The sequence below is a fragment of the Gobio gobio genome (genome assembly GCF_949357685.1).
Source record: "Gobio gobio genome assembly, chromosome: 21".
NCBI lineage: Eukaryota > Metazoa > Chordata > Actinopteri > Cypriniformes > Gobionidae > Gobio > Gobio gobio.
In genome coordinates this window covers 28,451,012-28,471,130 of record NC_137117.1, presented here as the reverse complement: position 1 = coordinate 28,471,130, position 20,119 = coordinate 28,451,012, and the positions used below count along the sequence as shown (strand labels likewise).

The window sequence follows — 20,119 nt, the reverse complement described above, 5'->3', positions numbered from 1 at the left end:
GAGAGAGAGAGAGAGAGAGAGAGAGAGAGAGAGAGAGAGAGAGAGAGAGAGAGAGAGAGAGAGAGAGAGAGAAAACAATTCAATAATAAACATCGGCAGCTCCTAAATCTCTATTACCTTTCCAGTTCTTTATGATTCATGGCTAAAAGCTGATTCATACTTCAGCATCTGACCTGCGCCATAGCCTCTACGCCATGGGCTACGCGCCGATTTTCATTTATACTTCTGCATCGCGACATGCTCAGGGAGGGGTTCTGGCAGACCAATCACAGCCCCTGTGGTCCGCGTAGAATTGACGTGTTTTTACATTTTTGGAGAGATGCACGTCAGGCTACACCATGAGGCTCTAGGGCTGTAATCAACCAAAGAAAATCTTGGTCGACTGAAGTCCTGAAATTTTCGACTAAAAATCGACTAAAAATGACGTTAGGGAAAAAAACGTTAAATTAATTAGCTGCGCACTGTGCGCAGTACTTGGTAGCCTTGTTGTCTGCATAAATGAATTATAAATAAACATAAAAAACTAGTAGGCTATTTGCAGTATATAAATAGTTTTTGAGCTGATTATTTTGCACTGAAATGAGTCTGACACACGAGTCTGTGTCAGCTCTGACAGCGTTGCATCACGTTGCACCTGCGCAATATCATAGCCTATGATTTCCCAAAATATAGTACTATTGTCAGCTAGATATCATCACAATAACTTTTGAGGAATATGCAACATAATTTAGACAATTGTTTTTGTCATATGTATTATAATAACTGACAGACAGTACAATTTCAGCCGCACTGTGCAGCTCGAACAGGAGCTGGAGCTCAGCTTCGCGGCTGAGACACGAATAGACTATTAACTTAAAGTTTTTACTCTTAAACACAAAAGGCACGTCCACTTTAATAAAAAAATGAATATTTATTAAACAAGCCAGATCAAGAGCAGAAAAAACGCTCTCACAATTAAATAAATAATATAAGTTACAGAAAACTAGCCTTCTTCAATCTGTCTCTCTTCTCCAGTGGGTTGGGCTAATCAAAAGTGAAAACAATGGGTTCTGTTTTGAAGACAGACTGTTACCTGTGAAACAGGGGTGCTCTGAAAACACCCCATTAGCAATTAGTGCTTTCCACCTGATGAAATGAACGCGGCGCGGCAAAACTGATGAAATGAACGCGGCAAAACTGATGAATATGAACGCTGCAAAACGGACAGTACAGATCCACTTTTGCGGCACGACTGAAGCGTGGTGTTGTGACGCTGTATGTTGATGGGCGTTCCTCAAGTTTACCGCTATTGGCGTGCGTTTGAGCCAGCGGGGAATGAAAAACAAAGGACGGGCGAGAGACTTCTCTTCGCCAGTTGGTTGGGCTAATCCAAAAGAAGTGAAAACAATGGGGGTGTTCTGAAGGCAGACTGATACCAGTGAAACAGGGGTGCTCTGAAAACACCCCCATTAGCAATTAGTGCTTTCCACCTGATTAAATGAACGCGGCGCAGCAAAACTGATTAAATGAACGCGGCAAAAACTAATTAAATGAACGCTGCAAAAAAAAAATCGACCAATCAAAATTTTGGTCGAGCCAGAACAGACGTAATCGACCAATAATCGACTAATCGACTGGGAGATTACAGCCCTAGAGGCTACATGTGGTACACACAGCCTACAGCATAGCTACGGTGTTCACTCGACGCAGAAGTATAAATTGGGCGTTAGGATATTAAATATCAGTTTATAATTATCTATTAAAAAATATTCATCCGGTCAGCAAAAAAAAAAAAAAAACAATTTAAGAAATTTTTACTTTTTTCAGGGGGACTTTTTTTTTTTTTTAAATACATCAGTTAGACATATCTCAGAGGTAAAAATTGATATTTACATTAAAATTGTGCAGTACAGTGAAATATGTTTAACAGAGTTTGACATGGAAGGCATAATGGTGGTTCTTCACCTTTCAATAAATTATGAACTTTAGGGGTTACTTGATCATAACTAGATTTTAAATTCAACTTATTTTACTGTAAAATATATCAGATACTGTAATCGCTCAACTTATACATTGTGAATATTTATTATTATAAGGATTTGTATTTGTGTCATTACATTTATGCAAAATTATCGAAAATGTATTTTAATCTCCATTTTGGGCTATAAAATATTCCACTGCTCACTTAAGAGTAAATGACTATAAAGTTAATTATGCATATTAATGATTGATATACTATCAATGAAGTTAATAAAAATACAGTTAATGCAAACATAACTGTTCATTGTTAGCTCGTATTAGTGTAGATCTATTAAAAAATATTAACAGATACAACTTTTAATCTTAATGTATTAATAAATGTAGAAATTAATAGCTTTATTAAGTATTTTTCTACTAATGTAGTTAACTAATGTTAACAAATAGAACCTTACTGTACCAATAACAATAATACTAACAAGAGATGTTTCCCCTCACAATGTCACTAATTTCTGAAGTTTTCAGTGCTGGGAATTGCACATTTAGCATTCACTTGATATTTCCAGGTTTTTCCTGGTTTGGTTACAGCTAGGGGCAGTTTAATTATGCACTTTTAAATGGTAATAGATTTAACAAACTTAATTTTATATTATTTTACACTCACATCTAATCTAATGTGTAATGGATGAAATCCGATTTCAATTACAGTTTCACTTTACAACAAGAGCTAAATGAGGCCATTCACTGACACTTCTGCCCTTAAAAACGTCACAAATAAAAAAAAAAAATCACTCTAAATCATATTGAAATGTTTCGTGATGCTTTTCACATTAAAAAATAGATAATTTAACTGTTTCTCAGTGCGGTGTTCATGCTGAAGACAAACACATACATCAAATACACTGTTGTGTCTTATATTGAGCTGATATTTAGTTCTTATCGACAGGTTTATTTCAAACAACTTCTCACGTCTTCGGAAAGGCGAGAGTCAATGTTTTGTTTACAGGCTCGTTACAGACGTGTTCAGCTAACGAACTAGCATCAGCGCATTTCAAACCCGAAAACATTCAAAACCACATATTAACACAATTCAAATTCATTATATATACTTAAATGCTGTGATAAATATATGGTATGATGTAATAGGAAGGTAATTATTACCTTATTTAAGCAGTTAACAGTATATAAGTCTGCGCCAACACAGATCCACTGTCTGTCGGTCTTCCGCCAAAGAAACACGGCCCTGTTTACAGTCACCCACAGACGTTCAGGTCGGCCAACATCTTCAGCCTCCCCGAGCTGGAAAATCAGAATCGATGGTGATAAAGTAAATCAGATGAAAACGTCCATAAAAGCTCAGACAGGTGCAGACTGTCGAGGAATTCCCCCGCGATACTTCCGCGCTTCATCACACTGTGCACTGTTTCCGGGTAGTGGAATTATGGGAAGACAAATTACAGTAAAAAGTCACGGGAAACTTCTTCATCAGAGTCGTTTTGTTATTACCTCTATAAAATGAGTTTTTAAACCTTTTTTATGTCTTCAAGTCATTTTTGACATGTTTTGGTAAATAATTCGCCCGCGATCTTATAGGCCTAATATTGTTTGTTTACAACCAATACTGATACAGATTCATTATACCTGTCTGATAACTGATATCCAGAACAGATTATTAATTATTGTTTTATTTGTTTTGACACAATAGACCAGTGGTTCCCAACCACGTTCCTGGAGGACCCCCAACAGTGCACATTTTGGATGTGTCCTTTGTCTGACACACCCACATCAGGTCTTGGAGTAGCTACTAATGAGCTGATGACCTGAATCAGGTGTGTTTGATTGAGGAGACATGCAAAATGTGCACTGTTGGGGGTCCTCCAGGAACGTGGTTGGGAACCACTGCAATAGACTACCGAAAAACATTATCCACCACATATTTTATTATAATTATTAATAATGACCACAAATGTATTTTCTTCTCTGTTTTGGGCTATTAAATGCTCCATTCCTAACACAATCCAGTACAGCTCTTTCACCTGTAGTAGCCTACTGCAACAAATTGTATAAGAATTGACTTGTTGCAATGGATTTGAAAAGTTGGCCCATATTTAGCCTACTGTACTTGTCGTAATGAAGATGTAATGTTAAATATGCAGTTGTAATGTTCTTTGTTCTTTTATGAATACCATCACATTGCAAACATTTTTAGTTTGACCTCACAAATAAAAGTAAAAGAAAGAACAATATTTGATTCTTTTTAGTGCTTTGTCGTCTGGAATGACTGGAATGATAGTTAGGCGTCATGATTGACAGGGAGCACAATTATGAGAGATAATAGAATCTGTAGCCTATTGGCCAAGGATCAGCTTACATATTGCCTTTAAAATGTTATTGACAAAACTTGTAAATAAGAGAACTTGTATGTACAAATGTAAGTTTTTTTTATTTATTCAAATACATGTATGACATGATAACCATCAAAACAGACATCTGGCTTCATAGATAATACATGATCATCGCTCATTATATCAAACAGAACAAAACAAATATAAACAGATCATATGAAAAAGGAGGCTATTGATATTTTGTGTAATAAGGCTCTTTTTTTATTATGCTTAGAAAGAAACAAAATATCTTCTGACATGCAAATTGTATATCATTTAAAATGATTATGAATATATTATTAAATAAAAATCTTTAGGCTATAATAGCATGTAATCCTCTTCTTTGAATGGTTTGAACACAGCTCTCTTTTGTAACTTCGAAAGAGCATAAAAAATCCATTCATCACTCTTTGGAGAAAATCACATATATGCCACTGCAACAGCGAGCCACAGATTTGCAGAATGGAGCGATGAAGATATTAACCACACTTATCCACAGTGACCTCACACAGGGCAGGCAGGTATGACACACCTGAATACAGGGCATCACACACCTATGACAAGAAGAAGGACATAGAAGCAGTGACAGTATTTTTGATTAAAAACTTTACTTTATGTAACAGCTTTCATAAATAATTCACAAAATGAGCCTACCAGATGTGCATACAGGCCAGCAGGGCAAAAAGGCAACCACAGAGGCAAGAGAGGGGAACCGCACACAGCGCTGTCAGGCAGCGGTAACCCCACAGCCGCGTGGACTCGAAGGCGATCCCGCTGTACACCCACACGCGGTCGTAGCTGTGTGTGGACGCAGGCTCTGCCAAAACATCGTTAAACTCCACCTGGTGTCATAATGAACAGAAAGTTACGTGAATTTTATTTCTGGTTATGCCTTTTTCATGTAAAACATCCCGAATGTTCACCTTCAGGTGTTTGTTGACGCCACAGGGATCCCTTGTCTCAACCTGAGCGAGGGAAGGGGTGGAGGAGAACTGTGGTGGAGGATACGGGTGGATCTTCTTCACATCATATTCATCATCATCTTCTTCTTCTTCATCATCTTCGTCATCATCATCAATATTACATTCCACCAAATACTCGTCTCGCAACATATTGACTGCAAAGCAGATCACACTTTGTGTTTATGTGCAATTTATCATGATCATCCTTAAATCAGTGCAGAACCAAACAGCACAGTAGCCTACCGAGACTCTTTTTTATGAATATAGTTTTTTTTTTTTTTTTGCATAGGCCTATATCCGTTAAATATGTTAAATTAAATATTTTAGTTTATAAACAACACAAACTACAGCAGTGGTTCTCAAAGTTTTTTAAAGGTCCCATGGCATGACATTTTTCATTTTATGAGGTATTTCAACATTAATATGAGTTCCCCTAGCCTGAATATTGTCCCCAAGTGGATAGAAATGTTGATCGGTGTAAAACCGAGTTCTGGCTGTCTTTCTCTGCCTTTGAGAAAATGACAGGCCAGACGAGCCAATCCTGAAGTCTCCTGGTTTGACGTCCAAGCAGGAACGGTTTCCTCCCTTTCCTCCGCCCAGAGAATCTGGCACGCCCATGCAAACGCTCGAGAGATCATGGGTTGTGAACGAGTGAATGCTGGCAGTTTCTCAGTGTTTGGATGTACAAATGAAAACAGAAGTCTTTTTTCAGTTCCTTCTGATCTGTGATCAGTGATTTCTTATGTGTAGCTAATTATTTATTATTCGTGCACACACTGCGGCTTCTCTCTCTCCCGACAGAACGGTGTTTTCGTCTTTTCTATCTTGTGAGTCAGTGTTTTTGTACGTCCTCGTCGCGTCTATCTGTTCTTAAATGTGCATACAGTCGGGAGTTTCTGCTTAACATCGGCAGAGCCAAATCTATAACCTCACGCACGCCGAAGCTCGGCCTTCAACATCCCCGACCCCCAGTACTGCATCTGGCCCACAGCGGAGGCACCAAACGCGGCGTGAGATTCAGCAGACGGGGGTAAGCGTGAGGGTATCCGGCTAGGCTAGCCAGCTTTCCCCACAATAAACTGGATTACATTCGATTACTGCTGTTGTGTCTTTGTTTGCGCTGTGTAAGTTACTCAATGCGCGTCACTGACGCTTTTCATATGATTGGAACATATCTAGAAATAATGCTTTAATCAAACTTACTAACTCGTTCATCGCTGTAATGGTACATTGCATGTGTTACAAAGTTGGTAGAATAATGATGAAGACGGACTCTGCGTGACTGGGACTCGTGTTTATTCAGAACTCTCAGATACAAACACAATAAACTCGCGCTGACAGACAGCGCTCTCACAACTCAGTAGTTACTATAAATAACTTTGTTAGCGATCGCTCCGTCTCCGTGATGTCCGGTTGGCGAACGAATCATTCTTTTGAATCGGTTCTTTTTAGTGAACCGAACCAGTTCACCAAATCGGACTGAATCGTTCTAAACGGTTCGCGTCTCGAATCAGCGCTGATCCATAATTTACTAAAGTTACTAACTTTCTGACATGAGTGACAGCCCCTCCGACTAGAAATAAACTAATAACCTGAAGTATATGCTGTAACTACAACAGTTCACTGAAGTGAGACATGCTGAGAGAACTGATGAGAAGTGAACTCAGGTCCATCCGTCTCTCTGGCAGCAGCTCGTGCGTCGTAGACCTCGTTAAACCACGCCCCCTCCGCTCATTTCAAATGCAAAGATGTCAGCCAATCACAACAGTGGGCGTTTTTACTGAAGTCTCACAGCAGACACGCCTCTTGAAGCAGGGCATTCAGCCACAGGGCAAACAGCAGTATAGAAAAAATGCCTTTTATTTCTAAATTATGACATTTTATGATGTAAAAATCATACTAACAATATAAGTACACCTCAGGAAACACTATAAAATAATAGAAAAATGCCATGCCATGGGACCTTTAAATGCAAGGCATCTCATTGTCAAAGGCAATATTTGAAGGCCCATCAAGATATCTGCTGTATGACATAGGCTTTTAAAATAATAAAATATATTAAAATAATTATAAATAATAAAAATAAATTAAAAAAAAAAATCTTACAATCGCTGCACCTTTTTATTACTAATGGATTTACTTAATTCATTTACTTCTAGTTTGTAATTACAGGGTTTCCCCCCAATAAATATGATGACCTGTATATTATTATAGGGCCTACATTTGTTTGAATAGACCTCCATGTATAAATAAAAATGATTTTATTAATTCCAATACTTTTTCAGGTGGAAATCACACTTTTAGAATTCCCTCATAATGTATATATAAGAATAATCGTAAATACGAGTTTCCTATTTAAAAATTGGACATGAACGCCTTCTCAAAGCAAAATTTGAAGATGAGATCGTAATCACGACTTCAGAAGTGGGAAGTAGGAAATTTCCAATAGCAGATTGCCATGTCGTAATTACCGTAATTTGAAGACACGTTACGTTCCTATGGCAACACTATCAACGCCTAAATGGATCTGTAGTGGTCAGGTGGTACAAGTGCAAGCTCTACGAGGACACAAAGGCTTTTTTACAAGTTGTAAATCACGAAAATTACGATATGGCGTGAATTATTTAATAAAAAATTGCATTGTTAAAGATTGTTAAATAAAATAATTTAAATAAGAAATATTTCAGCTTACATTTTGATTTATTTTAAATAATTTTGAGCCATCTTGAAGTCCCCTTGGAAGTGTGCTGAGGCCCGCTATGGGTCCCGGCCCCCTGTTTGAAAACCACTACAGGCAACATGTGACAAATACAAACCCAACTGAGACAAGACACCCTCACAACTCTTGCTTACTATATTTACACATCATACTGTAATACATGCTTGTCTGACTGAGAAGTGATTACATGAACCCAACAGTACTGTATGGAATATGGGAGTACATGTCAAAATCTAACATTTCATAAATCAATAAGAAAACAACGTGCAGAAAATCTTATAGTAACTTAACTGTGGATAAATTAGATTATTCAGTTATGGAGTACTCATGAATGTAATGCAAAATATTTTTTAGCAATATTTATCACTTACCCTATTCCGTCCTGGTCCCAAAAAATCCTGTGTAGGTCAAAAAAGTAACTTCAGCAGTAGTTTATGACTATTTTGATTAGTATGACATATACTCATAAACTGTCTTGTCATCCAAATCTATGAATATATGCCGATATCATTCTGTCATTGGGCACCAGAAGGCATGGGGCGTCTTACAGTATGGCAGTGTGATCTCACTCTCTCTGCCTTGTGTTCTTTGCCATAGTCTAGTTTGTGGAAGTGTGTGCACCCAGTGAAGCATTAGTAGGCTGGGCGTAGAGTTATTTTGGGGAGAGGAATGGAGAGGGCACCACTAATCAGGTTACCGGACAGGCTAACCCTCTTCGCACACAGCCAGTTTCCTCTCATACCATCTAATTCTAGGTCTAGATAAATTGCACATTTTGGTAACACTTTAATTTACAGTGTCCTTATTACATATGTTACATTTACTTACCGCAGTAATAACAGTAAATTATATTTATTTTACCCTTAAAATAAAGTTGTTTTTTGTTAGGAAACATACAATGGCCCTAAAAAAATATTTGGACAGTTAAGTGACAATTAAATAAAGCTGAAATAAAATACAATATAAATATTAGATGAAAAAAATTAGAAACAGAAATAAAATTGAATAAAAATACAAAGTTAGGAATACAAAAAAAAAGACAAAAAGCAAAAAAAACATACTAGGCTACATAAACTAAAATTAAAATCGAATACATTAATAAATGCTATAATAGAGTTTAGATAATATTATATAACATTTTAAGAGTAATTATTATGCATGAAATATTTAGCAAGCCGACAGCATTTTAGAATCTATAATTTATTTTGATAATATTGTAATCCACATATCAATGATGACATCATCTACCAGAGACACACACTGCTAAGGGGAATGCATGGGTGAAGGTGGAAGTCAAGGGAGACCAGTAACCAGAGGCATTAATGTGCAGCGAAAAGGAAGTGAGTGCCACTGTACTTCCTGTGCCTACATGTGCCTTTTCACAGTTTGATCTTTTCTCCAATCACTTCTCTGTTGGACAGTTCCAGTTCCTGAGCTGCTCTGAGTGTTTGGTGGCACTTATCTTCACAGTTGTCTTTCCAGTTTTCATATGGAGCCGGCGGGATAAAAAAGGCTACAGAGCTGTGCTTATTTTGGCCGTCCCACCTGTTCCCACGCGAGACCATCCCAGCACATTGCATGCATATGTGCTGTTTCCTTTATGACAGAAGGCTTTTTAAAGAATAATTCATTGTAATGCAAATAATTGTAAAAATAGTAATGCAATTAAATGTAAAAAAAAAAAATCGAACAAAATTTAAATAGCAAATGATACAAGAAAAAAAAAAAACTAAATGAAAAACTGGAGCATTTTAATATTCATCATGTTGTACCTTGAACTACTTGAGCTATGCATAATATCAAAAAGCCACTGAATAAGAAAAACTCCAGTAATGAAGTAGAACTCTTGGTTCGTTGTGTAAGGTTGGCCTTCATAAATCTCTTTCTACATTCAGGGTTACACGTCTATATCTAAAATAACAGCGTGGACTCTGTCTGTCATGGACGTCATTCCCACAATTCACTTGCCGATCAGGATCTATGTGCTTTGAGGGACTCCATTGTACTCCATGAATACATCATCAGCAGATAGTTATGTTTCTCCAAAAGAACACAGCCTACACTACAGTCAAAAACGTCAGACACATTGGACATCACTGCGATGAAATATTAGACGGGAAGTAGGAAATTCTTGACCGAGGAACAGATTAACTGTTGTCAAAGCTAGTAAAACACAAATACAACCAATAATAGGATCAATGACTTGGTCTCACACGAAACGAAACCATAATCAGTTACTGTCAACGTAAAATCTTTTCGAACACAGTTGAGTTAATAAGGCGTAAAGAGTACCATATATTGTATGTCTGGAAAAATATATTCATATCTGTGATGAGTTTGCTGTTCCCCCAACATAGCTCATACTCAGATTCACTCGTATATCATCCCTTGTTCTCCCTCAGTCCTGTTGGTCTTGGGGTTTGAAGAGACCTCTGCTGCGCAGGCCGAAGCCTCCCTTCTTCACCGGAGGTCGAGCAGCAGCAGAGGGAACCGAAGCGACAGATGCAGGGGGAGAGGAGGGAGGAGCGCTCGAACCCGAGACTTCCAGAGGAGGTTGACGAGACAACAGCTCCTTAAACACTGAGTTCATCTGGCGACTGACCTCCTATGAGGGAGAGAGAATTGTTCATTAACCCTTGTGCACTGTTCGATTTCTGCTTACACCCCTTATGGTCCGGGTCAAATTGACCCTAATTGGATTCAATACAATTCCCCAAAAATCACACTATGAAAAAGCACATACAATCAGGTACAAACAATTAACTTTTAATATCAATACTTTTCACACATTACAAAGAATAAATATCTGAATTTACGATTTATAAAAATAACTTTTAACCATTTTTATTTTTAAGATTGGCCCTTAGGACACTTGCCTTTATACATTTAGAACAATACTATCTTAGTCTAAACCTAAAGTAATCTTGACCAACTATATAGCATTTGAAAGATTTCAGACTCTAATTTTCATATTTGGTGACTGATTTTCAAAAGAGATGACAGAGCAGTAGATAAATAGCAATAGATTTGTCATTTGTGATGCGGTACCAAACTATAACGCACGTTTTGACTCTGTCCATATGTTTTTTTTATATGCATTTTAGAGATTGAATTCAAATCAAATATTAACATTACTGCCCAAACTACTTCTCAATAGGATGTCTACTTCAAAGATATTTTGAAAAGTATGAAAATATAACGTTCAGATCACTCAAACCATATATGGAAATCGAAGAGTCTGCATGTCATCTAGTGGAAAATGTTGGTACTGCGCACAAAAACTTTTTTTTTTTTTGAGATATCAACCTAAAATTTGGTACAGAATTTCAGATATTTAGCTTTGATTTTCATGAGGTTTTAGAATTTAACATGTTTTGTAAAATGTATATTTTATATAAAATATAAAAATATATGTTATATATTTTCATGTTCATAAACTTCTATAATTTGTTTTAAACTTTACTTTTATGACTTATACAGTGATGGCTGATTTCAAAACACTGCTTGATGAAGTTGTTAATAGTTGAAGAGTTCTGACATACACAGTGTTTTGTATTTTGTGTCTGTACTGTACTTTTGAATATCTGTCCTATACGGGTCAAATTGACCCACAAACAGCAAGAGTGTATAAAATTTTGATAATCACATTTCACAACGCATTATCATGTTGAAACTTTGCATGCATGTTAATGACCCTAAATGAGAAAAGGTCACACAATTTCAAGAAAAACAATGTGGGTTAGATAGTATTTCAGATAGATTGAAAAAAGAAATTATAGCTCATTTTTACCATTTGTGGCATACAAAAAATATTTCTGTATTGAAAAAATGGGGAAAAGCTAATTTTTTTAGCTTCATAGGTTAGTAAAAGACTAAAATAACAAACTATAACCAAGAAATGTTATTATTTTGGGTCTCTACAATTTCCTTAGAACATTAAAATATGCGGGTCAAATTGACCCGTGAACATCACGAACGTAACAGTAAATGTGTGTGTATATGTCAAAACACATCAGCGTGTTGAAATTTTGCATGCATGTTCATGACCCTAAATGAGAAAAAGTCACAAAATTTAAAGAAAAAAAACATAGCTTAACTGATATTTCAGACAACTTAAAAATCAAAACGGGTCAAATTGACCCGCAACATAACACAAGGGTTCATTAAAACATTAGGATTTTCAGTTGGGTTTCCATGTTCATAGATTTCAATCGGTGGTTCTCAGCCTTTTTTATTTTAAGCTGTATGTCCACCAAAGCGTTTTTTCCTGAGGAGAGCATATTTTTCCAATTGTTTTCAATGGGAGCGGCGCATTTTTAAAACGTCAGAAGCGTGATGTGGCTGTTTCACACTGAGTGCTGGGCGTTTTTTACCGGCCGCAGAGAGTTGAAGACTGTTCAACTTTGGGTAAAACGCAGCACTCATCAATGTCATGTTTTACCCAGCCATCCAATCACAGTGGAGGAGGGGTGGAACAAATGCAACACCGACCAACTGCCACATTCTCCTTGTACAACGTCCACCAATGACAACAACAAGAGCCAGACAAGATCATTTAAAACAAGAGCCAGAGCAAACACTTTACACTGTATCAACATTTTTTTAAAGAAACAATACAGAAACACACTATCTGTGAAACTAGATACTAGTAATACTTCCGCTGATTTTCTGTATCATAGCAAGCAAAGCGCTCAACTGGAAAAAAACCCCCGCTGCACTGCCGAATCACTCTCAAGCGCCCACAGCAAGGCATTTTCAGCTGGCTAAAACCCTTTGGTGGACACGCGGCCCCCATTGTCCAAGTAATATACGAAGGTAAGATATTTCTGGTACTTCTGCTGTAATGACAAAGCTGCTTTTTTCAACCTTTTTTATTTACAGAGTGGAAATATATTAAAATAATTTATAATCAAAAATTGAATTCCATAATTTTAGAAGTTTCAAAAACTTTTTTTATTAGTTCATGGGGGATTTTTACAATTTCTCAGCAATTTCTACCTGATAAAATATTTGGCACCTTATAAAGCATTGTATGGTCTCATGAATAATTGTAAACACAGTTATAATGCATTATAACTCACTTTTATAAAGTGTAATGCATTAAAACATAAACAACCAATTTCAGATGTAACAAGTAATATGTGAATATTATAATGCATTTTAACTTTGGTTATAATTACTTATGAAAAGATATAATGCATTCTACCATACATTAAGAATACCTTCATAATGCATTATACATAAAGGCTTTAAGTAAAGTGTTACCAAATATTTTAGCTCATCAGAACTACAAAAATGTATAATCATTATAGAAATGAGAATCAAACCTTGTCGAGATGTACTGTCTGTCTGTCTGCTGCTCCTCCTACTGGCCTAAGACTGTCCAAAGTGTGTCTGCGCTCTTGGTGACTGAAGAGAAAGAAAGGCATAGAAAAGGGAATGATGAATGAAGGTTATTGATGAATAAAAATATTCAATTACTTGTAACATACACTACAGTTCAAAAGTTTGGGATCGGTCTCTCAAGGCTACAATTATTTGACAAAAAATTACAGGAAAAACAGTAATATTGTGGAACATTTTAATAATAATAATAATAATAATAATAATAATAATAATAATAACTGTTTTCTATTTTAATATTTTATAAAATAGCCATGAGATAGCAAAGCTGAATTTTCAGCATCATTCCTCCAGTCTTCCAGTGTCACATGATCCTTCAGAAATCTAACATGCTGATTTGCTGCTTAAGAAACATTTCTTTTTAGTTGTGACTAAATTTTTTTTGTTATTTTTGTGGAATCGTGATACATTTTCTCTGGATTCTTTGCTAAATAGAAAGTTCAAAAGAACAGCATTTATTTGAAATAGAACTCTTTTTGTAACATTATAAATGGTTTAACTGTCACTTTTGACTAATTTAATGTATCCTTGCTGATACAAAGAAATCATATACTCAGATCATGTCTCACACATGTGACTTTCAGCAGCTGGTACCATCAAAACAACACATTCTGTTCTCCTACCCTGAGAATTGGCGTCCAACTGCAGCTGACTGAGGAGGAAGGATGAGTCGTCCCTCGGGCACCTGTAGGGTGAGCTTCCGTATGGGGCTCACATTCCCACCGCTGCCTCCGCTGCCGGTCCTCTGCCGGCAGGGCAAAGAAGCGCTGTCGCTGTTCACTCTCATCCTGGGGAGTGACAGCAAACACAGTACAGATAAGATCTCAGTGGGCCTGTGTAGAGCATCCATGGTGCATTATTATCAGTGGTCTGAGAGAATGTACCGGGTGCTCTGTTCAGACTGCTGCTGTTCTTCTGCTAGGTTTCCTGTGCTTCCCCCTCTGCTGTCCTCCTTCTTCCCTCGTTCCTTACGCTCCGCCCTGAGGATGAGAAGACAACAAGATGAGGTTACCAAAGCTGAGGGGAAGGTAATTGCTTAAAAACAAAAGAGCAATATGTTTGTTTATTATCGGTTTTCTTTATGTCTCTGCAATGGTTTCCATAGACTTGAATCAGTTTAGACCCCATGTATTATTTAATGCTAATAAAAACAAGGCTGTGAGGGATGGATTTACAGCCATCTCATTCATAAAATAATAAGAGCAAATTATTCATAAATCCATTCTTACAATGGTTGCAGTGAACTGAATGCGACAATTTACGCAAGATGGTTGTAAAAGTTTGCTCTTCTTGCATTTCATAAATGAGGCCTATTATGTCTATGTACCTGGATGTTGATCAACCTTAGGCCTTATTTTCAGTATGACATTGAATGGACTGAACTTTTGTCCCGCACAGTCTTGTTTTTGTTTGTGACTAATGAAATATGACATCTACTCTGACTAAAGTCTATTAGAGACATAACTGACTGATTTCCTATGCTTTGTATCAGTTGTTTGAAACAACTGTTTTGGTTAGCAAATTATACTCATTAGCTCTGTTTCAAAAGCATTCAACACTGGAAATATTGACAAAAAATGTTCAGTGTAATATTTTACCCTATGTTTGTGTGTGCTATGTATCTTTATGTTTACACTACCATTCAACATTTTGGAGCTGGTAAGTGTTTTACGCTCACCAATTCCACATTTACTCATAAATACATTAAAACAGTAAAATCGTAAAATATGATTACAATAAATACCTCATTTAATGTAATCTATTTTAAAATGCAGTTTATTTTTACGATGGCAAAGCTGAATTTCCATCATCATTAAGAAATCATTCTAATATGATGATTTGCTGCTCAAGAAACATTTCTTATCATCATCAATGTTGAAAACAGTCAGTTGTGTTGCTTCATATTTTTGTGGAAACTGTGATACATTTCTTTTTTTCAGGATTTTTTATAATTAGAAAGTTCAAACAGCATTTATTTTAAACAAAAACATTATATATGTCTTAACTGCCACTTTTGATCAATTTAATCAATCCTTGCTGAAAAAATTTATTAATTTCTAAAAAGCTAAAATGACTTACCCCAAAAGTTTGAATGGTAGTGTATAAGGGAAGATGTGGAGTCAGCTTAGCAACATGTAAACTCTACTAAAAACAATAGAGTCAAGGCAAGAGACACTATAGTGGAGCACAGAGTTGCTGTCTATAAAACATATGTTATAAATCAATCCCTTACTGGGTCAGGATGCTGTCTGTGTCACTAGTAAGATTAGGATTGGGCTTTGAAACGGAGCTACTGTAATAGTAATATCAATGCAGTGTTTGAAGGAACCTCATGTAGTTTATGGTGAATATGGTCTCACCCCTCTACCATACTGATGTACTTATGGGGGATCAGGCCTCTCACTCCTCCTAGTTCCCCTCTCCACCAATCAGGAGAGACCTTGCTGTGTAGTAGGAGGTGGTCACCCTGCTTGAATGACAGCTCGGCTGCAGAGCGTGCAACATAATCAAACATGGCCACAGCCTCGCTCTCTGCTCATACAATGCATACACACACAACACGAAGCATGGCAACAAAAATGCCACATATGCCGAAATCCAACATGGAATGTCCACAATGCACAACAGCACACAAAAACCCAACATAGAACACACACGGACACATTAGATAGGCAATTACTTAAAACATCAATGGTTTAAAAATAAATTGTCATGATTTATGTTGTATTTTCTTACCATCTTCACTGGGAAGATGTTCAATTTCTCCCTCGCCCTCCTCTGTGATGGGTTCACTGGAAAAGGAGGTTGGCGTTACTTAAAAGCAAAAAAACACTAGAAAAATCCAAGCAAGAACTGCTAACTACTCTCTAAAAATTAAGATTTTTTGTGTGACACCTACACAAAAGACGTGAGAGTGAGGAGATGACAGAATTGTTATTTTTGAACAAACTATCCCTCTAAAAGCCCCGATATACTTGTGTGATGTCATTTAAAACAAAATCAGGCCACAACAAATTTCATTTGGAGTTTGAAACCATTCACCAAAGCAAACTTTCCGGAGAAGTTCGCTCTGTCTGGTTAACACCTTCGAACTACCATTGGTCTGTGGCAATTCTGTACTAGGAGGGTGTTGCTCTTTTTCCGGTTCAAGGTCAGGATCAGACTTTTATGCTTTTTGAAATTTAAGTTATTCTAATTGAAAACAACACTTTTTTCCATGTTTAATGCTGTAAATATCATGTAAATCTGACTTGTTCCGTGTTTAAGTGCTTTAATCAAGTCCCCGGTGCATTTACCAACCCAGAAAACGTGAAAAAGGAAAAACTAGTAACTTTGTTCTGGTAAGCCTTTTTCTACAAGCATGTGAAAAACGAGCCGCTCAGATTTCTCTCCCCTTCAGAGTAGGAAGGGGATCTATTGTAATATTACGGCCCCTTAATCTGCAGTTTCCACCCATGGTGCTGACAGACTGTTCCGTATTAGCATAATTTCCGCCCTCAGCCAGTTGTACACTGTCCGCCATTTTCTCCGCAGTCGAGCAGCTGTAGCGACAACAATGTCTTGTAATCAATGCAGGAGCATTTCCTGAATGAGGGACAACTCAAGGCAGGTTTTGCTAAAAAGTTAAAGCTCAAGGATGGATCAGTACCAACTATTCGTGATCCAGCTGAGTTTATAGTCTCCGGAGCGATACTGGTCACGGCAGTAATGAAAGGGAGAGCGCACACTATATAATAGTTCATCTGAGTTGTTTTACGGATATAAAGTTGACCAGTTTATTAAGCACCCCCTGAAAAGGCATAAGGTCAGTATATATTTGTTTACTGTTAGTTGTAAGGAGTGTTTTTGTGTAATTCGCTGTGTATGCGGAATTTAACTAAACTATACCTGTTCTGTGTCCATGCAGCATACTGTATATTCTCTGGCTCTGTAAGGATTATTGTTCAACTCCGTTAGTTTCTGACATGTTCTGTTATTATTGTTGCATTAGCGATTGAAGCACGGCCCTCTTCTTGAAAGAACAGACAGGGAGCACCAGCTCATTTGCATTTAAAGGGACATACACAAAAACGGTGTGTTTTTGCTTACCCCAAAAAAGTGGCAATTATAAACAGGCTATAAAACATGATCTGTAGGATATTTTGAGCTAAAACTTCACATACACACTCTGGGGACATCAGAGACTTCTTGTAAAAAAGGGCATAATATGTCCCCTTTAAAGCAAAATATTGTATAAAGTGCTATATAAATAAATGTGACATGACTTTATTGGAGTGCCGAATTGCAGAGCTGGTGCAACCACATCTATATCACTCTGATCAGATGATTTCTTAACTGCTATTTCCTCACCGGTGTTTTTGTTGTGTTTATTTTGTTAATGAGAGGAAAGCATGCAGCCCATATTTACATATTCATCTAAACCAGGGGTGGGGAACGTTGATCCTAGAAGGCCACTCTCTTGCAGAGTTTAGCTCCAACCCTGAAAAAAACACTTACCTGCCTGTAACTTTAGTAATCCTGAAGACCTTGATCAGCTTCAGGTGTGTTTGATTAGGGTTGGAGCTGAACTCTGCAAGAGACTGGCCCTCCACGATCAACCTTCCCCACCCCTGTTCCAAACACTGCTCGGAGCAGTGTGGGCAGTGTCTGGATTTTCGCTAACAGTATACCGCTGCTCAGGTGTTTCAAACTTCTTTTTACCCTTAAATGAAGATACGGCGGAAGTATATCGGGGCCTTAGGACTCACCAGTACTCCTGTTCCAGAGTCATGCATTTCTCATAGACAGGGCCCGGGAGTTCGGATGGCCCCAGGAAAATGTTCTCGTAATGAAGGATCATGGTCTTGACAAGGTCATTTATCTGAGGTGCCAGGGTCACTTCATCACTACCCATCTCCACCCCTCTGAGCAGACTGGGGCCGAAGCACACGGCCAGGTTATACGGCTGCATCATGTTCTCATCACTGTACTGAGAGACACTGAACAGACACAAACAAAACAGGTTACAGACTGTATCACTGCACACCATAATCAGGTTTGGAACGATTACGAGGGCCTTTAAGAAAAAGAGAGCAGGACTCACTGGTGAAGGAAGGCGAAGAGATAACGCATCACTATAGCGACGGGTCTATGGAAGGTCGAGACTATCATCTTTATCTGCGCTACTTTTTCTGTCATGTTTTCCATCTCTGAAAGAGACAAAGAGTTAATAGTCAACTCAATTAAGACTTTCAAAACCAGTAAGTTTAAAGCAATATACACTAGCATTCAAAAGGTTGGAGCCAGCAAGCTTTTTTTAATGATTTTGAAAGAGGTCTCTTCTGCTCATCTGCAATTATTTGATCAAAAATACAATAAAAACAGCAATATTGTAAAATATAAATTTCAATATAAAGCATCCTTACAGCCTCCAGTCAAACACTGTTCAAGAAACATTTTTTATTATCAATGTTGGAAACAGTTGTGCTGCTTAAATTTTTTTTTAACATTATAAATGTCTTTACTGTCACTTTTGATAAATGCTTACTGACCCGTTTGTACTTTTGAATGGTGCTACTTTGTGACCACTTGGTTAAAAGTCATTGCAAAATAGCACAGAAAAGTAAAGTTCTGAGAAATGCTCTAACATCATTTGCTTGCAGACGCCACTAGGTTGGATATGTTGTTATCTAATGCAAAGTAAATGTCCAAATACTTTTTGGGTAAAATGCAAACATGAAAGGCATCTTACGGACACACTCCATGAGCCGGCTAAAGCTCTCCTCAGGGAACAGAGGTTTCTCTAGACCTCTGAAATACAGCTTCAGAACCCCAGCCACTGAATCAATGTCACTCTCACTGTCCGTGAGCGGGTCCTCTCCTGCTTAACCAAATAAAAGAGAGAAGTAAACAGTTAGCGAGAAGAGAAAACAGACAAGAGACTGAGCAAAAAAGCATATTTGTATAGAAATATAAAATATACACTACCAAAAGTTTGGTCTCTTATGCTCACCAAATATTGTGGAATATTATTACAGTATACAGCTTAAAATAATTTCATTTCAAAATGTAATTTATTCCTGTGATGTCAAAGCTAAAATGTTTTAGCATCATTACTTAAAGGACCAGTGTGTAAATTGTAGCGGCATCTAGCAGTAAAGTTGTGAATTGCAAACACCACGCCCTTTCGAAGCACATAGAGAAGCTACGGGGGGCGACACAGGACAAAAAGGTGTTGTTGGAGACAGCCGAGAGTGACTAGCGCTCTGTATCAGTTTGTCCGTTTAGATCTACTGTAGAAACATGGCGGTGCAAAATGATGACTTCACTGTAAGAGGAGCCGCGGTGTATGCATAGAAATGGCTCATTCTAAGGTCATAAAAACATAACGGTACATTACGTAAGGTCTTTATACACCACTGAAAACAGTTATATATATTATATTGCATTTTTTGTCAAAAGATCCTCATAAATATTACACACTGCACCTTTAAGCATCACATGATCCTTCAGAAATCATTCAAATATGCTGATTTGCTGCTCAAGAAACATTTCTTATAATTTTAATCAATGTTGTGCTGCTTAATATTTGTGTGGAAACCATGATACATTTGAAAGGATTCTTTAATTAATAAAACATATCAAAACAATAGCATTTATTGTAAATAGAAATCTTTTGTCACATTATACATGTCTTTACGGTCATTGTATTCATC

The 20,119-nt window shown here is 37.2% G+C and overlaps 2 protein-coding genes across 6 annotated transcripts in view; both read right to left on the bottom strand.

Moving 5' to 3' along the window:
* Nucleotides 1–4,379: 4,379 nt before the first annotated feature.
* Nucleotides 4,380–8,620, bottom strand: cav4b (caveolin 4b). Of its 2 annotated transcripts, none has more exons than XM_079802279.1 (4): nucleotides 7,995–8,395; nucleotides 5,264–5,457; nucleotides 4,995–5,182; nucleotides 4,380–4,894 (listed from the first exon to the last, which is right to left on the bottom strand). In XM_079802279.1, the coding sequence occupies exons 2-4, from the start codon at nucleotides 5,450–5,452 to the stop codon at nucleotides 4,744–4,746; spliced, it is 528 nt and encodes a 175-aa protein (XP_079658405.1). In that variant the 5' UTR covers nucleotides 5,453–5,457; nucleotides 7,995–8,395; the 3' UTR covers nucleotides 4,380–4,743. The 2 variants fall into 2 exon arrangements, with proteins under 2 accessions (XP_079658405.1, XP_079658404.1); XM_079802278.1 differs by having other exon boundaries at nucleotides 4,383–4,894; nucleotides 8,393–8,620.
* Nucleotides 8,621–8,859: 239 nt separating this feature from the next.
* Nucleotides 8,860–20,119, bottom strand: part of arhgap4b (Rho GTPase activating protein 4b) — a 33,963-nt gene continuing 22,703 nt past the window's right edge. For 2 of the 4 annotated variants that reach the window (XM_079802275.1, XM_079802277.1), the window contains exons 16-24: nucleotides 19,156–19,284; nucleotides 18,508–18,613; nucleotides 18,173–18,403; nucleotides 16,161–16,216; nucleotides 15,785–15,911; nucleotides 14,309–14,404; nucleotides 14,048–14,212; nucleotides 13,349–13,430; nucleotides 8,860–10,626 (exon numbers count right to left, since the gene is read on the bottom strand). In XM_079802275.1, coding sequence (XP_079658401.1) covers nucleotides 10,420–10,626; nucleotides 13,349–13,430; nucleotides 14,048–14,212; nucleotides 14,309–14,404; nucleotides 15,785–15,911; nucleotides 16,161–16,216; nucleotides 18,173–18,403; nucleotides 18,508–18,613; nucleotides 19,156–19,284 — 1,199 coding nt within the window. In that variant the 3' untranslated portion in view covers nucleotides 8,860–10,419. Of the gene's footprint in view, nucleotides 10,627–13,348; nucleotides 13,431–14,047; nucleotides 14,213–14,308; nucleotides 14,405–15,784; nucleotides 15,957–16,160; nucleotides 16,217–18,172; nucleotides 18,404–18,507; nucleotides 18,614–19,155; nucleotides 19,285–20,119 lie in introns of all 4 variants that reach the window. The other 2 variants (XM_079802276.1, XM_079802274.1) reach the window with 1 other exon arrangement.

What these genes read in the sequence shown, in the direction of transcription:
- cav4b (XM_079802278.1), bottom strand. Translation starts at nt 5,452, where the DNA reads ATGTTGCGAGACGAGTATTTGGTGGAATGTAATATTGATGATGATGAC. An exon ending in GCGTCAACAAACACCTGAAG is followed by an intron (nt 5,183 to 5,263) that starts GTGAACATTCGG and finishes TTATGACACCAG; the next exon opens with GTGGAGTTTAACGATGTTTT. An exon ending in CTGGCCTGTATGCACATCTG is followed by an intron (nt 4,895 to 4,994) that starts GTAGGCTCATTT and finishes TTCTTGTCATAG; the next exon opens with GTGTGTGATGCCCTGTATTC.